This window comes from Aptenodytes patagonicus, chromosome 7 (assembly GCF_965638725.1).
Source record: "Aptenodytes patagonicus chromosome 7, bAptPat1.pri.cur, whole genome shotgun sequence".
Lineage (NCBI taxonomy): Eukaryota > Metazoa > Chordata > Aves > Sphenisciformes > Spheniscidae > Aptenodytes > Aptenodytes patagonicus.
Genome location: NC_134955.1, coordinates 35,130,217 through 35,148,900, shown reverse-complemented (window position 1 = coordinate 35,148,900; position 18,684 = coordinate 35,130,217). Strand labels below are relative to the sequence as shown.

At 44.0% G+C, this 18,684-nt stretch overlaps 1 protein-coding gene across 4 annotated transcripts in view; it reads left to right on the top strand.

Annotated features, from left to right (window-relative positions):
* Window positions 1-8,438: 8,438 nt before the first annotated feature.
* Window positions 8,439-18,684, top strand: part of RAD51B (RAD51 paralog B) — a 466,410-nt gene continuing 456,164 nt past the window's right edge. For 3 of the 4 annotated variants that reach the window (XR_012995904.1, XR_012995903.1, XR_012995905.1), the window contains exon 1: window positions 9,721-10,113. Coding sequence is in view for 1 of the 4 variants with exons in the window: in XM_076344829.1 (XP_076200944.1) it covers window positions 10,054-10,113 (60 nt within the window). In the remaining 3 variants the exon portion in view is untranslated. Of the gene's footprint in view, window positions 8,477-9,720; window positions 10,114-18,684 lie in introns of those variants that run through there. The other variant, XM_076344829.1, reaches the window with a different exon arrangement.

Sequence of the window (18,684 nt, the reverse complement as noted above, 5' to 3'; positions counted from 1 at the left end):
AGCCAAATTTGTCTGCTGGACATAAAGCAGAACAGAATAAAGCCATGTCACCTGTGCTTTGCAAAAGCCATGAAAGTAGTATTAGGATGAATTTTAGATTCAGTGCTATTCAACATTTTCATCATTGCCCTAGAAGTAAATATAAACTCACCGATGATAAAATATGCAGGTATTAGGAAGCCTGGTGGAATGGCAAATATGAGGGGAAAGCATTTATATAGAGCAGGCTGGATGACCTAGCAGATCAGACACGTTCAAGTAAAAAGCCTTTTACAACAGCTAAATGCAAAGTTATGCATGTGGGAACCAGATAGGAGATTAGGAGATGTGTAATCAGAAACTCTACCCTGGAAAACAGCGGTCTGAAAAGGATCAGGGTCGTCAGAGTATGGAGCAGTTTCACTCCAGTGAGATACTGTGGCAAAAAGGGTGAAATTAATCCTTGAATGCATAAACATGGAAATAGTGAGTAGAAGTACCAGGTTGCTTTTCTTCCCTTTGTGGTACTCATGAGACTAATCATATGCAGGATATTTATTTTCAAAGATTGTTGAAAAGCTGGAGAAGGTGCAAAAGAAGCTTGGTAATTATTCAAGATCTAAAGAAAATGCCTTATTGTAGAAGACTTACAGTGCTCAACCTGTCTGACTTACTGAAAAGGAGATGACTTGATTTATGGCTTGATTAATGAATTGGTACTGTTGGAGGCATAAAACACTAGCAGGAAAGGGCTCTGAGCAGACTAAGTCATACTGAGGACTGAGTGTAGGAATTATAAAGCCAGACAAATTCAAGTGAAGAATGAGACACAGAAAATTATTAACCACTAGAACAAGCTAATGTGGTAAATTCTTCATCTCCTTATGTCTTCATATCAAGACTAGACGTTTTTCTTATCGGCCTACAGCCAACTACAAATTGTCAAGCATGAGTTATAGCATTTAATACTGGAATATATCCATGAAAATTAATGGTCTATGATATCTAAGAGGTCATTCCAGGTGATAGTGATCTCTGAGATCCATTATGCTGTAGGAGAGAGATATATTTATTAATTATTATGATTATGCCAATAAGCGGTAGCTAAACATGCAGCTTTCCCTCTGTTCTGCCCTTTAAGTGATGCCATTTAGTGATAACAAAATGAATTAAGGTTGTCAAGATAACTAATGAAAAAAACTGGAGGATTGTAAAAGTCCACAGTTAATTTTCTCTCTTTAGATATTCCAGTAGATGGTCACTTTACCAGTTGGACTGGCATAATATATAGGAAATACAAGTTGCTGGGTGACTTCCTTTCCCCTTCTTTGTTCCTCTGTCTAGAAACTTCTTTCTTTGGCTGTGACATGCACCTATGGTAAGTAAGTAACCTGGCCTCATGCGCGCATCGTATTAACAAAACCAGCCAAAGTATTTTTGGAAGACATGAATGGAAGTGGAGATGCCAAAAATAGGTTCTTACCCAGAAAAGTAAAAAAACCCCACAACATTGACATAGGAGGCAATGTTTTTAACATTATTTCGATGCTCGAGTATGGGAACCTCCTTTGCCAAAGTGATATTTGATGTTTGGATCACCAAAATGAATAGGCATGAATTGCTGCTAATTTGATCTTGAGAATCCCTGTAGTAGCGACCTGCATATCTGGGTGCCTAAATGCTTTTAAGAATTGGGCCCATGAGAACTTTCATCCTATACAATCCCAAAGCACTTTGGAGGCCTCCATGGCTCTAGGGAAAAGCATGGGTGCTACTGATAGTGCACAGCCTTTCAAAATAACAGTTTAAGAAAGAAACTGAAGAATCTCATTGCTAATGCAACTTCAGGGGAAATTCAGGAAATGAAGAACGGAGAAGGGCAGGGTAGATAACTTGTTTTTATAGTAGACAGCTTAGCTGACAGATTTAGCCACTTGTCTTGCTGCTTCAGGACTGTTTGTGAACAGCTTTTGTTCATCTCAGATGTTTTTGTTACTCAAAAAGCTCTTGGCCTGTGGAATGTTCTCGAGCAGCTCATTGTGAATATTTGATAGATGGAAGTAGAGAGTCAAACCGTGAATTTTAGCGCTGAATCGCTTTTATGTATTCCTTTGACTCATCCACTTCCCACATAATTTCAAATCTCAGAGGAACACTTTTTCAATTTCATTCATACTATTTAATTGCTCCCAACCTTCTTCATTTATCTTTTTTTATATTGTAACCCTTGTCTTTTCCATCATTTCCCCTCATCCATTCCCCTCCTCTCCTGGTTTATTACCACTACTTGACTAATGTTTGAGAATTGTATTGTAAGTGACTTGGAGCAGACACTTGTCATTTTACTGTTGTTCTGAGCACTTTGCATACATGTTGTGTTGCATAAATAAAAACTACAGCTCCAGAAATATTAGGTCTCTCAATTATATTTTTCAATATAATATGTAGCAGAGACACTATATGAAATAGAATTATTTATTATAATTATCCCACCTCTGGTACTGACATTCAAAAGCATTTTAGGTAAATCATGTGCCTTCTCTCTTCTCTGTCTCAGTTTCTTAGATAGCTCAGAGTTACAAGATGTGTCGGTGAAGTGCTAGCATTGGCTTGTTTGGCATTCTAGAAACCCTTCAAATTTAACACCTCTTTGCTTATCCTGCTTTCTACTGGTGTGTCTCAAAGCCTTCTAGCACAGGAAATGTGTTTGCTCTTTTACAGCTGGGGAAACAGAAAAACAAAGAGGTGAATTTGAGGGCATTGAGAAGGCCTGAAGCATGTCTGTGAACACAACCCAAGTCTCCAGGGCTCCAGCCTCCTGCCATTTTTAATGGGCAACACTTCTCCAGAAAATAGATTATTGGATCGAGTTGGACTACACATGTCCAGGTTTGTATAGGGGCTTGCCCCTCTCCAAAACAACATTGGCATTTTGTTAAACCTGACAAAATAACAGAGTTGCCTCCAAACTCTTCAGGATCTGTAATTTCCATATATATGGTATTTGCTTTTCTTCTGCCCCTGAATCCAGAATAGAAACCATGAGGGATTCTTTTATTTATTTTTATTAAAAAATCAAGCAAATACAGGCTTACTTAGCCAGACATCAGTCATGCCCCTGGTAAATCTTGCCTGCTGCTTTTTCTAGAAGTCATCTCAGGCTGCTCTGTCCTGATGGATCCGTCTGGCATCTAATCCACATGAAGGCAAAGGTGGCAGGAGGTAGTGGAGGATACTAGCGCTCCGCTGAGCAATTTATCTGTCAGTCCAAAGAGATGATCCCTGAACAACATCCCAGAGGAAACTCAAAAGCTTTGACAGTCTCTGTGAAAACGTCTTGCTAACATTCATTCCCATGGATACCTTGGACAGGAATGCCCCTGGACAGGGCTTTTCTAAACAGGCTACCCTGATAGTAAGAAATGCTTTGCTGCATGGCACTTCGGTAGCATCTCTTAGGAGTAAAAGTTTCCTATCTGCTGTGTTTAGTGTCAGAGACAAGCTCTCACCAAGCCATAAGGTATTGCAGGTATCACAGAAAAATGTCTTGAAGGAAAGCAGATGGTTGCTTGATGATCTTAAAGGTCTTTTCCAACCTAAACGATTCTATGATTCTATGAGATAGCGTGAAGCTAAATACTCATGCAAACTTTACTATTGTAATTTACATCTAGAGGAAGGAATATGCTCTGAGTAAGGGAACGATTTCAGCAATCCCAGAGAGAAAGGCCAGAGTTTTCAAAAATAGCTTTGGGTACCTTGGGGATTGCTGCCCAGCCTTTAACTTTTTGAGGCTGATCTCAAGGACAGCACCTTACTGGCAGAGACTGGCACATGCACGGTTAAATGAACAAATGTTTAGAGGGCTTCAATTTTGGGCAGAGATACGTTAAGAACCTGCATGGACCTAACTCCTGCCTCAGTCCCTTTGTGAATCAAGCACTTGTCGGAAGTGATGAATATGGTGTTAGTGTCTGAAGCCATAAAAAGAACCCAAGTGTATTTTGATAGAGCCTACAGGGCTCTATCTTTTGCTACAAGCAAAAGAAAGAAGAGAGGAACCCATCAGACCAGGGAGTCTCCTCCAGCCTGAAGGAATCATGTTTGAATATTTCCTTCACATTTTCTTCAGTAAACTCACTGAATGAGTGAAGGCAGTGAAAGTCCATGGCTTGTATTTTTTCTACCCTCACCAAAAAGAAAAAGAGACAAAGGAAGCAATTTCCATGCTGTTGCACAAAGACCTATGCATGCTGATTTGAGACAGCATACGATTTGTGGTATTCTTCAAAATGCACTTCCTGCTTCAAGGATATGAGGAACATTTGTCACCATAGTGACTGGGGGCCCCCTCAGAAAAAAAGAAATTAGTTCCTTCTTTAATTTCTTTGCAAGCTTCAAGATTGCTCTTTGTTCCTCAGTTTCCTGACAGAGAAGCCCGTGTTTGGATGTATATCCGTGAGGGGTTTATTAAATAAACACAGAGCATCTTCTCTCTATTCTATATACCCAGGGAGATGAAATTCCCAATTCCCAGTTGCAGGACCTCCTCAGCCAAACAGGAGAGAAAAAGCCAAACCTCCCCAAGGAGGGGAAATCCCTGATTTCAGCTTGAGAGGTTTTAAACAACTGTGATGAAGTTTTCCATGAAGGGTGTCTCCCTCAATGCACTGGCTGGCTGGAGTCAGACTGAACCAGGGCTGGGTGGAGAATGGCGAGTGTTGTAAGGTGAGATTCCCGTTTTATTTGTTGCAGAACCCATTAGCATGTAGAGAGTGAGGCAGAAAATTAGGGTAAGGGTGATTTAATGAGCCAGGTGGTTAAACCCTGCTCTGGAAAGCTGGATCCCATTCCTCATTAGTTCCTAAGCAATGTCAGACAAGTCACTTGGACTAAACTGGAAAGACTAATGGAGGTTCCTGATTTTCCAGGTGCTCCCTTTTCTAGACTGAGGCTGGATTTATAGAGGGGATGAGCATCCACAACTGGAATGTAAATATAAGGAGCCATGTAAAACTAAATTCTCTGGGGAAAAAGAGATGCTACGAATCTCAAATTTATGATTCCTTTTAACTGTAACATGTCTGAGCTTCAAACCTCAGTTTGCAGCGTGAGATCTTACCTCACTGGGAATGACTACACTGGCAGCAATATTTGTGATGCCCTCAGATACCAGTATAATGACCACATTAAAGAGTTCCTGAAGAAATAAGTCATTCTTTTTTCAGTGTAACAATTGTGCCACAAATCAAACACAAATTACGGTGAGGGATAAGCTCTGCCAGACACCAAATGGATGAGTGAGGAACCAGCTTGGGTATTGCTGCACTGCACTCCTTAGTGTGCCCAGATACAAGAGTATAGTAGCAACCAAATATGATTATGCCACTTTCCAAGGTGTTTCCATACAGTCAGGTGTGATGCTGCACCCAAATGAATAAATCCTTCCAGAAGCAGACAGGATGGTGCAGAGACATCCGAGCTGGCTTTGGGCACACATATAGAGGAACTAGATCAGGTGTTATATATAATCTGTGTTATTCCAGATAAAGGCAATGCATGCGTGATGGGATTATGAGATCATTAATAAGATTAGCTGCATCTCCTGTGCCTGTTTACAAGTGGCTGCAGAGGGGCTAGAGCATACTTAGGTCACTGCAAACTCTTTCAATCTTGGAGCCAGCTTCCTGTGTACAAGCCTGGATGCTCCGCAGAGAACGGTGTTTGCTCCCAGCACCAGGCCTTGGAGAGCTCAAGTCTCCTGGTGAATGCCTGACAAAAGGGCAGTTCTAGAAATCCTCTCTCCTTTGTCCCCGAGGTTCATCCTACTCCCACTTTCACCGTATTATAATCTCAACTCCATTGGGTTTTTTCTCTTCTATTACTAGCTCAGGCTGAAAGAAACAAGACTGGACAGAAAAATAACAGCTTTTCTGGACCAGCTAATGCAGCTGGGGAGAGCTGAACAAGCTCTCAGGTGTACAGCACCACCACCAGGTGCTCAGTCTGACATTTCTCCCTCCTGCCTGTCCCCTCAGCAGAGTACAGTGTTTGTCTTCATTCCCCTCACCCCTGCCTCACTGCCTCCTCCTTCCTCCCTTCTCATTCTGGGAGCCCTCTCCTTTCTCCTCACCTCCTCCTTCCTCTCTCTGCTTGCTGTGACTAGACAGGAGAATACAGATTTATGTATTCCCTACATGTGCTTCTAATTTTTTCCGGTCCATCTCTGGCTGTTGATTTCTCCTTCTCGTAGGTGAGTATCTCTTAGCTCTCTTCTTCCTTTCTCTTTGACCTTTCCTCTGCTCCTTGTAAGGCATTCTCTCCTCTCATGCTGTGAAATGTTCATGCTGTCTCATACTGTGAAATGATCTCTCTCACGCTCTCTCTCGACTCTGTCTCTAGCATGGTCCTCAGTGCTTTCTAAAGGATGCTATTTCACAATAAATACATAAGCACTGCATCAGGCTGCTGTCCTCTGTAGCTGCCTAATCAGATATGGTATTTTAAAGGTGCTTCTTAGAACATCAAAGATGCTTTAGCTATCTTAGCATTTTCCTCCTCAGCTCTGTTGAAATATATATAAAACAATTGGGGTTTTTTCATCCAGCTTGAGGTCACCAGCACATGCAGTGCTGTCCTAGCTTGCACAGCTCAGTTGCTGAGGTAGGGCTAGCTGTGCATTATTCTCCATTTCCCCTTTAAAATGCTCCATCTTTCTGATACTCCAGCTCTCAAAGTGAGATTGTGCAATCAGGTGACTCGGTGACAGGCTGGTTTGCTGCATTGTGGCATCCTCAGAGCAGCCACAGAGATTTGTACACAGAGCTCCCCGGGCAAACGCTGATGGGAACGCCAGCCAGTAACCCCAGGCACTCCTGGGTTACGCCGAGCTGTGCAAAGTCGCGGTGTTTTTAGCATGTGCATCTGCTGGCCCTGCAGTTTTGGGGCTGAAGGAGCAGCCTCTCAAGAGAATACCTGCCTTTGAAAGAGTCACTGTGGCCAGACATCTTGAGAATCTTTCGTTATAATTGCCTCGGGGCCTGCACAGATCTGATGTTGCCTCATCATTCGGACCATTTATTATTGATATCAGAAATGCTGAGTCATTAAACAGAGGTCATAAAAACATCCTTATTCTGCTAAAAACATTAGCTCATCATTTCTGGTATTACAGAAGGCAGAAGAGACCGGGAAACCTGGCGGCTGTGAGAAAGAAAATGTGGACTGCATCAGAGGCCCGGGAAGACCAGGGAAGAGCCCAAAGTCGGTAGCTAATTAGGAAAGGCAGGGTGTTGCTTAAAGACAGGTCTCTGGGCTCAGGATCAATTGCCATTTCTGAGTTTGTGTCACTTGAGCTTACCATTTTACCCCACAATACTTTGATTTCTCTCACTGTAAAGGAACAAAACTAAAAATCTCCCTCACTTCTGTCTGAACACTGTAAGGCACTTCAGAGGCATTAGCTAGCTAATCCTCACAGCAGAGAGCTGCTGTTACCTCCATTTTTCAGAGGGAAGCCAGAGGTACAGAGGGGTCATTTGTTTGCTCGTGAACTCTGGTTCAGGATTGCAATCTCCTGATTTCTAATCCTAGAGAAAGGCATTCTTTTCCTGTGTTATGCTGCTGTAAGAGTTAATGTAGCAAGAGAAAGGATTTTAATTTATTTTACTACCTATGCTTTAAATTTATTTTCTTACTCCTCTTCCTCGGGCACTTTTCTGAATCTGAAGAGATCCTTCTGGGTGGAAAAACACTTCTTTTAGAGATTACGTTTCACTATTTTAACAGTGAAGCTGCAGACAAATATTTCCTTTGATAGTTGGGTTCGATTTCCTGCACTGCAGGGATGTCCTGTCAGCGTCCAGATTCAACAACAGGTGCATGGGGGTTATATCCCTTAGCTGCTTGGGTTTTTTATTTGTTTTTGTTATGGATTTCTTTAGAAGAGTACATATGAAGAACCTGTACCGTGGGCCCACCAGCCAAAAAGCATTGCCACATCTTGTACCCAGCCAGAGCAAACACTCCAGGCTCTCTGGGAGCTTTTTGAGCAGGGTGTTCCCATCACACACCTGAGCACGCACCGACCCACACCGGCAGGGTCCGGTTCTCCGGGGGAGGCACCCCCCCCCCCCCCGGGGGGTTCCCCCTCGCCGGGTTTAGGCTCTCTCCCCCCCCGCGGATCCCGGCAGGCCTCGGGGGGAACCACCCGGCCGGTCCCCCCCGGCCGCGGACCAAGCAAACCGGCTGCACCTCTGCGGGAGGGCGCGGGGCCGGCGCCCCGGGGGGAGGCTGGCGGGGGCCGGGCCGCTGCCGCCGCCCCGTCGTTGGGGAGGCAGTGCGGGGCAGTAGGGAAAGAGTTAAGGGAAGGTGGCGGGGCAGGCCGGCTGTCGGAAGCGAGCATGTGCAGATTGCAACCGCATCCATACTACGGGCGAGTGTCACTGGCACACTTCACCTCCCGCCGCCGCCGGCCGCAGGGCACCCATGGACCCCGGTGAGGCGATGAGCCGCGGCGCGGCCGGGAGGGCGGGGGGGAGCCAAGTCGCGCCACCGGCACCTGCCCGCGGCCCGCCGCCGCCCCCACGCCCGCCGCGCCGGTAGGTGCGCGGCGCCCGCGGCGGCCTCCCCGCAGCCGAGCGGCGGCGGGTGATGCGCTGCCCGGGGCGGAAGGCGAGGGCTGCTGCCCGGCGCCGTTGGTTTCGCTTTCTGGCGGCAGGAGGGCCGTGCCGCCTCCGCCTCCGCCTCCGCGGGCGGGCGTCGCGCGGGGAAGCCGGGCGGGCGCCGGCCTGAGCGAGACAAAGGCGGGCGGCGGTGCCCGGGCGGCGGAGCGCCAGCCTCCTCGCCCGCGGGGGGCCCCGGGGAGGCGCGGCGGGGCCCGAGCGCGGGGTGTCGCCCCCTCCCGGGGAGCGGGGCCGCGCGGCGCGGCCTGAGGGAGCGGCGTCCCCCGGGGCGCTGCCCGCGCCGCCCCCCGCCGGCTGGGCCCCGCCGCCCCCCGCAGCCTCTCGGGGCGAGCACCGGGGCGGGGGTTTTGCTCGGGAGCCCCCGGCCCAGCTGGGAGGTGCTCGGGGCTCTGGAGGAGCGGGGTGGAAGAGTTGTTGAAATTGGAACTGCTTTTCACTGAAAAGTGCTCCTTTTTGACAAAAACGAAGTATTTTGAAACATCTTTTTGTCATAATTTCAGTAAAACTTTATTCCAGGAAAGAAGAAATTGATCTGAAGCAGCCCAGCGTTTGCAGAGCAGAATTGGGAAGTGGGGGCTGGCTGTGGTCCTTTTGGTGACTTTTCTGCAACCTTGTGAATTACTTATGTGTGTATCGCTTGGAGGTCAGGGACCCGGATATTACGATAAGCTGAAAATGAGAGTTGGTTTTTTTTTTAATTTAAATTAGTCTCAAGATGTTTGCTCTTGTTCCATTTTTGGTATGGAAAAATATGCAGAATAGCTGAATTTTGGCGAAATGAAAAGTCTGATTCCTTCTGTCCCCCATCCTTTGCACTATGGTTTTGAAAATTGTCTCGAGGGTGCTTAGGAGCAGGGATGCTGGGAGGCTGGCCTGTCCCTCTCATCTTGAGTTGGAGTGCTACGCTGGGACTTCCTAGACAGCGTTTGGCATCGGTGGTCCAAAGCTACCAGGGAAGGAAAAACTTGTTAAGACTCCTAATTACATAGCAGAAGCAGTAAAACTCTGTCAGATGAAACATTTAGTATTGTTCTCTGACATCCGTCAGACAGCCGTCCCTGCAGGAGCTGAAATTTTTTGCGGGCGAGGTGGTAACAGCTCCTTGACTGCCAGAGCTGTGTGCGTTAGGGATTTGCAAGAAGAACAGATTGCCCAAAGAGCTCTGTTCCGTGGTTTCCAGGAATGCAAATGCATTAATATATGTATGGCATCAGTTAGAGATGGGGCTAGTTACTGTTTGGTGGTAAAAAGGAAGTCCTGAAAAGAAAAATTACCATAAAATTATTAGGAAACAGAAAAGGAAGACTTACTGACATGGAGTTGTTAATGCCTGTAGCCACTTTTGTCCAGCACTGAGGAAAACCCTGTAGGAAGTCCATAAGACACTCTGATGCCCACGGCACATCCTGAAGGTCCTTCCCGAATCCCAGCGCCTAGTCCCAGTGAGAAGGTATGACCTTTTCCATATGAGTTTTTCTGTGTGTGGTGACAACAGCTCGCTACTGTGGATAAATTAAGATTGTTCACTTAATTTTCTCCTTGAGGAGCTTTGTGCGTATGTCTGCGAATTTCATAGTTCTGTGTTGAGGCTTCCACTGAAGAACATGGGTGTTCCACTGTTTGTAGAAGGGGAAACTGAGGTACAGAAAGGTGGCATTTCACAGGTAGATGTGAAATTGAAACACAGGAGTTAACTCCAAATCATTTGGTTTAGCTAGCAGCTATAGCAGCTTCCTAAATAAAGGTCAGCAGAAGTGTTACCCGCAGCTTATTCAATGTCTGTGAAACATTTTGAGATCCTCTGATCACAGGCATATTGAAAAAGGAAGTAGTATAGTCTGGTGGAAGGGAAATGGAGGGGCAAGCAGGTGTTGAGGTAGTACTGCTTGTGACTGCGTAACATCTCTTTGCTGAGGCTCTGGCAGCACGTCTGTAGCCTTGGTCAGGCTTGCTGTTCCCGCTCCACTGCGGGGTGACGGTGGAGGCAGAAAACGAGCTCCTTCATCGGGAGAGTTCAAACCTTGACATTCTTGTGGCGAGATCCCATAGCAGTTTACAGAAATGGTCAAGGGAGGCTAAAACAAGAGCTGTGGATAGCTTATTGACATGTGGGTTGAGAGTAACCTAGATCTCTGCATACATATGGAAATACCTGATACTGGGGACCCTGTGGTTTTGCTGACAATGTCATAACGTGATGCGGTGCCGAGCAGTGAAAGGCAAATTTAACCTTGAAGGGAGATGCAGGTTCCTGACTTTGAGTGTAAGACAGGAAGAGGTTTTTGGGTAAGGTGGTGGACTCGATAGCGTTTGGAGTCTTTAAATTTGAGATATCTTTTTACAATCTATACTTTAATTCAGCATCTTGGAGAAGTCCCAAGGAGTGAAGATGTAGGGATCCCTTTGGCCTTGTAATTTGTGGATCTACTTATTCCCACACATCAAGAGCTCTGGAGAGGAGGAGTTGTTCTGCAGTGTCCTAAATGTGCTTGTAATACCTGTCCATTTGGTGAGACAATGACTGTACTCAGCTTGCATGCTTCAGGGCTGCCGGCAGTCACCGCATTGTGTGTGTCCAGGAAGGGTATTTCCTCTCATGGTGTAATTAGCCAGATGAATTTAGTTTTTGCCTTCCTCTGAAGCATTAGAAATGAGCCACAATCGGGGACTGAGCATGCCAGGAAGGAGGAGGTCTGGGGGAAGTGGGGGAGAGGGAGAGGAGACTGTGCACTCTTCCTGGGGGAAAAAAAACATCTTTTTGCTGTCATCACGTGCTTTGATGGCAAGTCTTGTTTGTACCCTCAGAATTGTACTTACCACAAAGTCTGGGGCCAGACTTCGTAGGTTTTCTCTTTCCTCTGCAGCATAGGATTGGTCACTAAGGGTCATCCGTGTGAGACTCGTTTGACCAGTCCTTTGCCAGTTTTGGAGTTGCCACGCTGGCTGTGGTGCGATTTCTTGTGCTCTTTGTTCATGGTATGCAAATCTAATCTCCTTAGACTAAAGGACTGCTGTCCTTATCCAAGTTACTGAGCTCTGTTGCAAGAAACTGCAAGAAATTTTAATAAACTGTGATATGCAGGAGGTTTGACTAGATTTTAGGCAAAGAGTCCTTTCTGTTCTTAAACTTTCTGACAGTGGGAAAGAAGTTTTTTCTCATGGAAGATGAAGGGAAAGTATCCTGAAAAAGCTCCTAAAAAAGAGAAGCCTAAATATTGAGGAGGCTTAAAGGGTAGTGGCATGAAGGAGACCTGCTTGTTCTGATGATGAAATCATAGATGTAATGGCAAATTTTATTGTTGCCAATTGTACCTTAGGATTCTTTGTTTCTGGATTGCCTTTAATAAATGCCATGTTTAAGAAAATGAAATTAAGTTGTTGTGTTGTTTTGTTTTATTTCTTTTTTTCAGTCTCAGGCAGCCTGCTATTACATGGTAAGACGAGAGGTAACAACATGACTAATTAAAGGGCAGCAGTGCTTCATTCCCTAGGGCTAATTATTCTGTAGAAAATGGGTCAATTACTTAGAGAAATTGTTTGCCAGCAGAAGGCAGGAAAAGCCTCTGTTCCCACTCTTCACCTTCCTTTTGTGGGAAGCACTGCCCACCTCTGTAGGCAGTTGCAATACCTTGGTAAGCTTTCAGATGCCAGAGCCATGTCCTGCAGATGGGGAAATGGCACCTGAGCGAACATATATGTGGTCCCTTCTGTCCTGTGTGTTCTTGTATAGCTGCAAATGAAGCAGTGTCCAACAAAGGTGTTCCTGCGTTGGATCTGGAGTGAAAGACATGAAGTTGAACAATCAAGTGGGAGTTCTCTTTCAGAATAAAATCTGCCTGTTGTGAAAGGTGAAGTATGGTATTTTTCCTTACTTCTTCTGAAGGAAGATTGATCACCTAGGTAGCTAACGTTTTCTGACACAAAAGGTATTATCTGCTTGTGGCTTGCTTGGTATGGGTTTGTAAATGATTCCCTTTTACTTCTCAGATCTGCTTCCTGTATGTATTTTAGTATTCTCTGGTGACCTTATCGCCTGACCGTGTTGCTTGCTCTTAGCTCTGCAGGCTCAGTACAGACTGAGTGGGGGAGAGAAGGACTGGTTTGCCTTGTATGTCAGAAATAAACTGGTCTGCTTTTCACATTTCTGTGACGGTATGTGAGGCAGGAGTATCCAGATGGTTTCGGAGCTCCTAGGTAAGGTGGTTGTGCAGGCAACCAGAAAGTGTTCTGAAACAAAGCAAGACTGGGCAAAGGCTTTGGCTCTGTAGGAACAGATTACCAAGATCTGTGCCAATGGGGAACAACATGCTCTTTCTGGTTAGTCAGAGTGCTACATTCCTGGTTGTAAATGATACACCCAATAATGTCGAGTGTGAGCCAGAGCCTATACACCTCACAGTCCAGCTAAAACAAGTGTAAAAGACATGTATTTGCAGGTGTGTGCTGCTCTTTAACATGTCCTTAGAGGCTAAATAAAAGCTAGACTGCTTTAAAGATTTCTTTGTAGGCATATCTGAATGAGAATACCTATCGGTTACTAGTTCAGAAGTGTCTAATCCTTGTATGAAAGAGAGAAGTGTTTTATGTTACCCTTTCTTTTGTTCTGGATTTTTATTAGTGTCAGTGCACAAGAGTTCACCACAACCTTATTTCAAAACTCCCCTGCCCTCACAGGCTTCTGTCAAAGCTGGATTAGACGACTGAGGGAATCTTCCCTACCACAAATGTGTGCTGTCTTGCTTTCATTGCATAAGATCCAAGCATTAGTAGTCGTTAGATAAGTGTTGATAGCGTAGACTGGCAAAGCTGCTGTTTGACTCCTTCCTTGCTGGATCTTTGCTCTCACATGCACAGTATATTGAAGGTAGCCTGTATGAAGGACTTTTGCGAAGCACCTTTCTGTCCTGTTCTCCTTGACTCTGCCGGGAGCATGAAGAAGTCGATGAACTATTTCTGAAGGAGGAAGCTCTCTCTTTAGCATGGGTAGCTGTGGCATAGTGCTGTGTGTACTGCTAAGTGCCTTCTGGGGAGGGGGAGTCTGGTTTTGTGTTTTTTCACCCTGAAGACAGTCAAACTCATTCAGCTCCACCAGCCTAATCTGGGCTGAGAAATCTTGGCCAGGGCTGTGTCTATACAGAGCTCAAGGTAGAGTGGTTTCTCGCTGCTTAAGACAGAGAGTGCCTGATGATAGTGGTATACGTGGCTGTTTCCTCTCTTGCTAACCAACCTAGTACAGTTGGCCTTGCTTAATCCACGGGGCACTCTTTGGCCCATGTATTTTCTTTGTATTTTGTGTCAGCGGAGGTTTATGGTAAGGATGCTTCCGGTAAGTTCTGGAAGAAGAGTTATTTCTTTTTGTGATTTCTGGTGTTTTCAAGATGTGTATATAGTTTCCCCTAGTGGCATGATAGATACCATGTGATTTGGTTTATTTTGATCCAGCAGTTCTTTCTGAGGCAGATCTCGCAATTAAGCTTTTAATTGGAAGTGGACTTGCACAAGAGCCGCAGGATGTAGGGCACAGTTAATAAAAATGCTCTAATGTCTACCAGGAAGAGAGGACCCTGTGTGAAGGTAATGTCATGATTCCTTACCAATATAGACCTTGGCTGTTGTTGCTTTTGGTTTTCCTTTGCTGGTTAATACTCTACCATGGAGATGAGATACTGAGTTTCCAAAACATCAGCTTCACTCACTTCAGCTGACAGAGGCTAGCATGGTATCAGGAGCACCCCGAGCAGCTGAGCCGTTCCCATTCTGTGCAATGGAAGACTCAGGTGCATATATAAAGTAGACAGTTTATTATATTATGTTATATTATATTGGCATATAACTTGTGGATGTGCAAAAAGTCAACTTCTAGAATCCAAGTCCTCCTGTTAGATAATGATACCCTTTTGGAAACAATGCCTCAGTTTGGTGCTTGTATTATCAGGTATTACTGCTCACCATAAACGCAACTAAATGCTTCATTCTTTCATAGATTAGCTAGAGCGTAATTAGTTTTTAAAAGATCAATAAGTAGAGCGCGTTGATTTCTAAAAATGCCATGTATGCACATGTTCTGATTGACCTCTGATTTTCATGGTACGAGCTCCAAGAGCTGCAGTAATGCTTAGTGCTCCAATTTCAAGTTGGGGTACGCTACCTTGTGTGGGGGGTGTGTGGGGCTTGGTTTTTTTGTTTTCTTTTTTTATTTTCTCGGCTACATATCGGACATAGAAGACAGGAAAGTGTCACATTCTGATGGGAGAAATGTAGTTTTCGTGGTTTGAGATCCTTGTTTGAGAAACAAGGACTGGACAATGTCATGACAATGATTAAAATTTGCTACACTTTGGACCAGAGCTTAGCAACATTTGGAGTACTAAAAAGCTGTAAGTGCTAACACCAGCACTTCCACTGCATCTTTCATCTGAGAATCTCTCTATTCTTAATGAATTTTCAGTGTGTCTCTGTAAGGCTGGTATTATTAGTGTCATTTTGCAGACAAGCAGATAAAATAAAATGCTTGTATAAGCACATTCAGCAAGCCAGAAAAAGGCAGGAATAAAATTCAGGAATACTAATGTTTCAACCTGTTGAGCTACTATCTTGTACTTTCTCTTTTGCCAGAAAAGAGACTAAAGACACTAATTTTTGTAGCTTCCCCCCCCACTTTTTTTTTTTCCATTGGGTTAGGCAGCATAAAAGTAAGACATTATTATGCAACATATCTAAGTGTGCATGTGATACTTGAAAAAATGGTAATCAGATAAGTTGCTAGGCAACAGTACCCTGCCTTCAATTACCAAAAAGCCAGTGAGTTTGCTTTCATGATGTAACGTGTGTTCTGTACTTCTTCATAAAGCAAGTGTAGGTGGAGTTTTGTAAGATTTGCTACTTTTTAACTCGCCTCCTGCTTAACCTGCCATATTGCGAGGTCAGATTTGACCCCAGTTTTAGAGAAAAGTATTCACAGAACCCGAAATCAGCAGAAAAAATGTTAGATGAGCTCTTAACGATAATGAAGCATATGTAAGTGTATATAAGTAAATAACTGTTCCCTCCCATGGATCTGTGGGTCTTCGATGATTCAACAGCTTATGGCAAGTAGTCCGTAGCTCATCCTTGGGACCATGAAAAATAAGAAAATGGCTGAGAGATTTATGTTAAAAGGTAGATGGCAGGGATATGTGGCAAGCTGTGGGAAGTCTTAAAACACTCACAGTGGCCCATTGGCCCAAAAATGTTCAGAGCCATGGTAATGCATGAAAACCTGGATGTAAACCCAGCTGGTTCATTTTCATTGCCTTAGCAGGAACAGAATGGAAGGAACATAAGCAGGGATGAGTGTACACGGAAGAAAAAGTAAGTTCGAGTCTGAGAATGTAAGACAGATACAGCAGCACGAGGGAATTTGATTGTGTGTTTGAAACCTGAGTGTTTTGTTTTTTTTTAAAAAAGACAGATTGCAGGATAACAACAACAAAAAATAAAGACTCTTCGCAGTTATTCTAAATGCATTTCTGCTTTTGGCGATAAATAGCCACAGAAGCATTTGCAGATGCTGTAGTTGTGGGGGGGTGTGGGCATCTGCCCAAGCCTCTTCAGCTATTGGGTGGTGGTGTGGCTTTTAAAAGAAATCTGAAACTCTGGAGGTCAAATGTGCTTCTCAAGGCTTTGCCAGAAGTTTTCAGTAGAGATAGGGGACCCACCTGGAAGTATCTGGGAAAGGATGCACCTAACCTCAGAAATCACTTGTTTTCCTCGGGTAACTGCAAGCTGTTGCTTTACAGAGTTGTTTTTCCAATTATCTTGTTGTTGTTCCAAAAGAGAGGAGGATTTTTCCTTTTCAAAAAGGAAATTTCCTTTTCAGGAGGTGGGGACTGTGTAGCAGTGCATGTCCTAGGTATCTCTCTGAGGTAATTCAGTCCTTTTGGAAAGGAAATTCAGCCAAATCTACTATGTTTTGTGCTCTGTCTACCAGTTTAGGTTCAGAGATGTTCAGATCCCAGCTGGTCTGCGTGCAAGTTGAAGAGCCCTCATCAAAAGGTGTGTTGGGACTTCAGTTGAAAGTGAAATCTGCATTACCCTCCGTGTAAGTCCTGCCAGAGCAGGGTGACTTTCTGAGAAGACAGATGCTCGCTTTCTATTTCCAAATTTGGAACTTTCTTCCCAGGAGAATCCCAGATAAGTCAAGGAGCAGTGCTGTGACTTGATTTCTCTGTTGGTAGGACACTTTATCACCGGGTAGTTGCATGGACCGGAGCTTTTTTTTTTGGAGCACTTTGGAAGTAATGAAGAAGTGTAAATACTAAAATAGACAGTTGAAGGAACGCACAAATAACCACTTCCCAGTCAGGAATTTGCTTTCCTTTTTGTTTGCTTGTTCTTTGTATTCTTATTTGATGAGCACTACTGCTGAATTATGCTAATGTGCCAGTCCCCAACCTGCTGACAGCAGGAATGTTGGTGTCTGTGTCAGAGGAACAGTCAGAGCATGGGCAAGCACTGTTTTGGGAAGCCTGAGTCTGGCCTAGTAGTGGATTTTTGATTTTAACTATTTCTGTGTATGCAATTGAATGGTCACGCCACTGTTGGTTTTTTTTGTTTGTTTGTTTTTTCCCTACTACAAACATTACATGTTTTTAATCATTAGTATTTCAACACAGAAAGTTCATTTATATACAAAAGAAAAAACAAATTCCCTTTTCTGAACAGCTTAAGCGATGTATTAATCACATGAGCTTTAAGGTTGAACCTTTATCTTCAGCTCTACCTCTCTGCTCGTGTGTGTTACGACACAGTCTTTACTAATGAAGAGTTTCTTCAACGATTATTTTCTTTCAAGTGTAGATACATGTATAACTAAAGGTATGGTTTCTCCAGCACTTGTGAATTCATAGAGATGAAGTTTTTTGTGAAAAAGGAACTTCTTCCTGCTGGGCGGTGGCCTGTGAGCCAGATCTGAGAGGTGATACAGCTGAGAACTAACAGGCATTAGGGTAGCATGGGGGTAGCATTCAAACGGCTGATGAGTTCCTTGGTCTGGCTCCTGGTGAAGCCCCATGGATGGCCTGAGTGCCGGTGCCAGGGAAGGGGCTGAATTAAGTGGGACTGCATTGTTCTAAAGTTAGGTGGGCTTGAAGCCTTTTGTAAGGTTCATATTTCTGCATTGAAGGAGTTGGGAGTGTGTTGCAGTTGCTTATTTTATATGATTTTGTTCCTCACTCTCAAATCATAGACAAATAGATGTGACTACGTAAAAAGCATTCTCAGTGTTCTTGTGATTCTAGGGAAACGCTTTTTAAAATTTTGTTTGCATGTGTCTGATAAATAGTTCAGTAGAAACCTATATCCAACTGTGACAAAATGCTTATAATGAAAATAGAATAAGTGCAAATAATTTGTAGGAACATCAACTTTAGAACAATTTATACCAGAGCTAGCTAACAACCAAGTTCTTTCCCAATTTGACGTACAAATACCAGCTGTTAAAATAGCAACTATTTCTCACGATAAGAGAGACTCCAAAGTAGATGCAAGCCTCAGTGCATAGGCAGAAGGTGCTAAATGTGTCTATAATACCCATGTTACATTGATTTAATTAGTGGTTTTATGCTATTCATCGCTCCGTTAATCTTGGCGGGAAGGTTTTGTTGGGGGAGGATTAGTTATTTAATCTGCATTTTTAATTGGAGTGTTTTTGTAGTTCAGTGTTATCTAAATAAAAACAGTGTAGTGGTTTTTTTTTTTTTTTTTAAGGAAAACGTTTCTCTTGAATTCCTGTTGGACTTTGGTGCTCAAAAACTCTGAGATTCATTAGGATAATGTAAAGATCCCATTTGCTACGCAGTCTTGACACATAAATGTTCTCGCTCTGTAACTTCTTCACATGCAATTAATCCAGAAAAATGCTATGTATAAACAAGCCCTCCAACTGTAAGATCTGTGAGGCTGATGCGAGTATGATGTTAGATACTTGGGTGTTGGAGCTGGCATCTCAAGGTGTTACTTCTGTGAAAATCCGGAGCATGGC